A 5,626-nucleotide genomic window follows, 5' to 3' on the forward strand; every position below is an offset into this window, starting at 1 on the left:
CCACTTCACTTTGCTCTCCCTTCATGTAAATTCAAGCGTGTCTGGATTCACAAAAGTGAGAAATTGCAAGCAAGACAGACAGGAATTTTTTAATCCTACAATCCAGGAATAGCAGCTTGACGTAATGCTGTATGTATGGGGCTGCTGCAAGCTTAAAAGGAGCTCTCCTTACATAAAAGTGCACATTTCTGGGTAAGCCAGCCAGCTTTCACCTTAATCATCCTGCATATTATACATCATTAATACTGATGTTTCTAAGTAGCTAAGCCTTTTAGAACTAGGACATAGTGTGTTGTGGCGGTTCTCCGTAGATTTATCCTTCTGAAAAACTTGGCAGCTCCGTCAAATCTGCCTACAACCTGCTTTACTGTCACATCACTTTTTAAAGCCAAAGAGAAGTGATACGAGGGGATTGCAAATAGCAGAGTGGTGAGCCACAGTATGCAAGCTAACATTTCGGAGTTAATGAGAGGGCTGGAGCACCGCAGCCTCTTAAATTAGGCCAGAAAAACTTGCAGCCTCTATAGAAGTCTTCCCTCAGACCCGACATCCCGGGAGAACACGTGCAAAAATCAACAGAACACACCAACAAAGCTGGTGCCATGCGGAGCTGTGTCTATTTACTCGAATCAAACAAACAAAAAGATGCTTTCACTGCCGGAGCTCACGCCTGGACAAGACTCAGGCATGGATTTCCTTTCAACTTTAGGGTTGCAGCCTGGATCAAACCCAGAGAAGACAGGCTCGATTATTGTATCACATTTAACTAAAAACTAAATAAATAAAAGTCTGCAACAAATAACTGAGAGAGAGAGAGAGAGAGAGAGAGAGAGAGAGAGAGAGAGAGAGAGCAGGATGAAGGAAAATAACCGGGGTCAAGACAGCAATACAGGAAGTTATTATGTAACCCAGCTTCACTCTAAGAGTTCAAATTATATGTTCTATAATGTTTACAAGTGAGCACATTCTACAGGCATTGCTTCTGAAATTTTTTGCACTCTGCTAATAACCATCCATCCGTCCATCCATTTTCTATACTGCTTATTCAGTAAGGGTTGGGAGGTGGAGCCTATCCCAACTGACATTGGGTGAGAGGCGGGGTTCATCCTGGAAAGGTGGCCAGTCCATCGCAGGGCCATCAGGGGCAATTAGGGGTTCAGTATCTTGCTCAAGAATACTTTGACGTGGTCACCGGGAGGAAGTGAGGATCGAACCAGCGACCCCTCGGTTGCTAGACGGCCACTCTACCTCAGAGCCATGCCGCCCCCTAATAACCAGAAATTCCACTAAATACAGTTTTTCTAAATACCGTTTTTTTTTTTCTCTCACAAGCTCCAAAAAGTTGGACCCTACAGCTACATCTGGAACTGCTCCTGTCTACAGCCACTAGGATACACTACGACACAACAATAATCAACCAATCGGAATTGCGTTATAAATGCTCTTCTGCCACAGTAATGTAGCTCCTCATTGGTTCCTGCAGTCAATGGCAATGCTCACAAACAGCTGTAAGTGTTTATTAAATAAACCAGAACAGAGGACACACTGGCAGAAAAGACCTTTTTGTTCTAGTTACTGGATTTGGCATGTGATCGTGTCGTTTTTTTAGCTGACTGGTTGTAGGAGCTTGTCTGTCAAGATAGTACTCCGCCCTCTCATGGTTGTTTTAGATGGGAGGGAACCCAGATGTGGCTGCAGAGCATAACTTTTGAGCTCATGTGATACTGATGGTCTCACCAGGCAACAAAACCTCTGGAACCAACATGCTAGAGGGGAGATCATGTGACATTTACTATTCTGTTTCGAAATATTTTTAGCCATTCTCGCATTCTAAATCCAGTATGGCAATTTGCAGAAGAACTGTTCCTTTTCAACAGCAGTTGTAAGTTCCAAAAAGTGTAAACTGACCCAACATGACCAACGCCTTGCAGGCAGACTTTTCATTTCCTGTGAAGTCAAGGATCCGAGTAGACAACAGTTTTCCTGGGCCAAGAGCAGGTTTGTTGGCCAAGAAATTTTGGCCAGAGGTTACATTTTCAGCCCAAAAAAACATCCATATTCTCTTTAAAAACCAGAGTTAAAGAGAAGGCATAGTTTCTCTTGTGTTTCAGTCCAAACATTTTGATCTGGCTGTTTAAAATGTAGTTCCAGATCTTTTCACAACCAGAGCAACTGCACTATGCACAGTAAGAACAAAACAAGCATTTCCTGAGATGTCAAGGTCAGTAGAGGTTTCATAGGCTTCCACACGCATACGCACACACACACAAACACACACACACACAAAGCAGAGATACTCACCTCCAACAAACTGGATGCCTCCGGCCACACGGCCAATCGTACGTGAGATGAGGTCAGAGATGCAGCAGCCCATGAGAGCTGTGAGGGCCACCAACAGAAGAAGGCCACATCCTACACCTGTCACCACCGTACAAATCCTCCACTCCAAACTCGGGATGCCATGGAAGGACGCGTAGCGCCCGCACTGCTCCAGCATCACTGTTGCCTGCCTCTCTTCATCCCGCACTGGATAGGAGCAGCGCCGGAATGTGCCAAAGGATACAGGTTTGTCCATCTGTGTCCCTAGCAGCCAGTAGGGCATGAAGAAGCCAACGCAGGAAGCAGCGGCACACAGCATGGACAGCAGGGCCCAGATAACACCTGTACATGTCAGACTGGACGCCATGGTAAACAGTATGTGAGCAGTTCACACACACTCACTGAACTTAGAGCAGTTTTATGAGCAGTCACTGTGTTGTGGGAAGCCTCACAGTCAGCATTTAACACTCGCAGCCTTCACCTCCTCAGTGACTGCAGGTCCCTGTCAGGAGGAAGAGAAACACCCAGACTCAGCTCCGACAAAGAGATCAGTGATGGGAACAAGGATGTGACACTAACTGGACATGATCAGTTACCCCCTGAACGTAACATCTTCCATTCATTGTTCAACCTCCCTCCTCACTTGACAGTGAAATAACCTCATTACATAGAAAATCTATCAATCATTCGAGAGATATCTAAGACTTTGTAAGAAATGGATCATTTAATATGGCTGCCACAGGAAGTTAGCAACAGCGACCAAAAGCCATAGAAATCCGTGTTGAAAACACGTGAAGTTTCATTCTGAAGTCCTTTTTGAAACATTAACTAAAAATATGAATAAAAATCTATGAAAGCTGAGAAGGGCCATGCTTACAAATTCTTTTTTAATGTGGTTATCTCCAGAGCAAGTTAATATTCATCTCAACTTAAAAGCTTTTTTTTTCCTCAAAGAGATTAATTAACCTGTTATCATGAGAAAACAAGCTAATTTATCTAGATATTATGCAACAACCTTAAAAATGTCCTTATAAGCATGGCCTTCGAAGGCTTCCATGCAAATCCACAAAGGCATATCAGATATTTAAAGTTGTGCAGCGGAGGATATCGGTGATGGTTACAGTGGCAAAAACATAGTACAAAGGGGGGGTTTTTTTTGGTTGAACAAATGTTTGATTAAAAGTTAAAACATGAATGAATTTAACTCAATGAAATTCAAATATGTGTTGTCTCCCTTTTGAAAAGCAAGGGTCAATGGGGGAAAATGTCCATGCGCAGATGAGATTCTGCCTGGATAAAACCATCATTGTCAATGTTCATATCATATACTCTCAAACATATGGGGTCTTGAATCCAAGAAATAAACTAACGTGGATACGTAGCAACTTACGTACAATACCAACATAGTTTTTCATGGAATATTAAACTGGAAGAACTGAACATAATAATCCTGTTGAACTTTTTCTGCTGTTTCATAAGAAATAGTAATAAACATATCCATTTGAGCACATTCAGTACTTTTAGAACACAAGAGTGTAGTTTCAAACTGAAATTCGAAAATCAGAAGTCCTATGATTAACTTTATAATAACATGCTTTGCAGTGTCTGCTTAAACACAGCAATCTCTCTATTAAAAGATATGATGGGAATAATTCCATATAAACACCTATCAAGTGCTGGAAAGCCCGTGGAAACTGGATATTTAGTTCAGCAAACATCCCTGAAGGAAGAGCCGATACCGGACCGTGAATTGATTCCTCACTAGAGGTGACTTCTGTGTAATCGCAGTGCTCACACTGTCGGAATGTGAATAATAATTAAAAAAAAATAAGGCAAAGAGGAGGACGAACGCAGGAGAGGAGCGCTTACATGTTGGGAGACCTCCGGAATAACTCGGGGTACACTCAGAGGTTATTTCCATCCGCGGACTCCAGCTGTTCTCCAATCAAACTTCCCCGGTCGAAAACAGACGTGAATGTAAATGAAAAAGGCAGTAGAATTCTCTCACAAATCACTTCCTCCTGATCAATATTGCTAACCGATGATCGATTATTCCTTCCTGTGCGGTGCAGACTGGCTGCGTTCCCGTTTCCACTTTCCTGCTCGGGAAGCGAGAGACTGACAAATACGGCGGAGGGGCAAGTCTGTGAAACACTCTCGGGAGGTGACCATCAATCACACAAATCCCCACCCAGGGGCTGGACTCACCGCTACTATCATTCCCAACATGCTCCTGCTGCCTTCATGGGTACCTCGTAAACCCCAGTGACTACATTTAAGACTATGCAACGTTCGAAAATCGTCTGCGCGATTGCCAGTGGTGGTGAAAGTAACGAAGTACATTTACGCAGTTACTGGTGTTACCTACAGTTTGGAGGTTCTGGGTTAGTCAGTCCTTTTTATGGTACTTTATGGACTTACTTTGACACATTTTAGGTGTATATTCCAATCCACTACATTTATACGGAAGCTTAAGATACAAAGTAGCTTACACAATGCAAAATATCACAATACGAAATACTATGTTGGTCCCCTTGTTTAAGTTGAAGGTTTTCCTAAAATCTAAAAAAAAAAAGTACATTCAACGAGAAACAAATGAAAAGGTAACTTGACAGGAATATAAATTTGCCTCCTATTAAGATTTCATCACCCTTTGGATTTATCTGCTATTTTTTACACCTAGGATATGGAACTGAATTTAATGTTAACCAGATGTCCCCCATCTTCACTTGATGACCTTTGGGTTTTAAATCTATTCTACTTATGTCATTTTCTTGATGTCAGTTACTTTTTTTTTTTTACCAGGTTCTGGAGGTCGCAGGGTCTTTCTTGTCTCTGTTGTGGATCTTTTCACTATTAATTAATAACTTGACAGCTTACTGGACCCAGACCAGTTCAGCTGGGAAATCACCTCATCAACTATGAGGTCATCCTTCCATTCCCATGTAGCCCTCTCACAACTACTGTACTATAGCACTTGAATTATTTATTATTGTGTCTCCTCATTAGTGGAATGTGTATAACAGGACATGGACGCGTCACTGCTCTTCCTCGCTCCGTTTATTGTTTCTGTGTGAGAAGAGATTGATACAAAGTTAGTTAGCCTGTTCTGTTTGGTCGTAAATGTTTATGATAGATCTCAAGTGATGCTGTCACAAAATGCACTTTACAATACACAAAATACACACTCTCACACACGCACGCACGCACGCACACGCTCTTACACACGCACGCACACACACACGCACACACACACAGCAAATGATCCGGGAGCGGAACCTTTGGATTGTTGCGAGTGACACTCTGC

At 42.6% G+C, this 5,626-nt stretch overlaps 1 protein-coding gene across 1 annotated transcript in view; it reads right to left on the bottom strand.

Moving 5' to 3' along the window:
- LOC147254911 (LHFPL tetraspan subfamily member 6 protein) overlaps positions 1-4,483 on the bottom strand; it is a 53,516-nt gene extending 49,033 nt beyond the window's left edge. Inside the window, exons 1-2 of the mRNA XM_086215246.1 lie at positions 4,189-4,483; positions 2,302-2,821 (exon numbers count right to left, since the gene is read on the bottom strand). Of these exons, the coding sequence (XP_086071372.1) occupies positions 2,302-2,686 (385 nt within the window). The 5' untranslated portion in view covers positions 2,687-2,821; positions 4,189-4,483. The remainder of the gene's footprint in view (positions 1-2,301; positions 2,822-4,188) is intronic.
- Between the last annotated feature and the right edge of the window lie 1,143 nt (positions 4,484-5,626).

The sequence above is a fragment of the Aulostomus chinensis genome, chromosome 10 (assembly GCF_037954235.1).
Source record: "Aulostomus chinensis isolate RoL2024-O1b breed Wild chromosome 10, RoL_Achi_v1.0, whole genome shotgun sequence".
Lineage (NCBI taxonomy): Eukaryota > Metazoa > Chordata > Actinopteri > Syngnathiformes > Aulostomidae > Aulostomus > Aulostomus chinensis.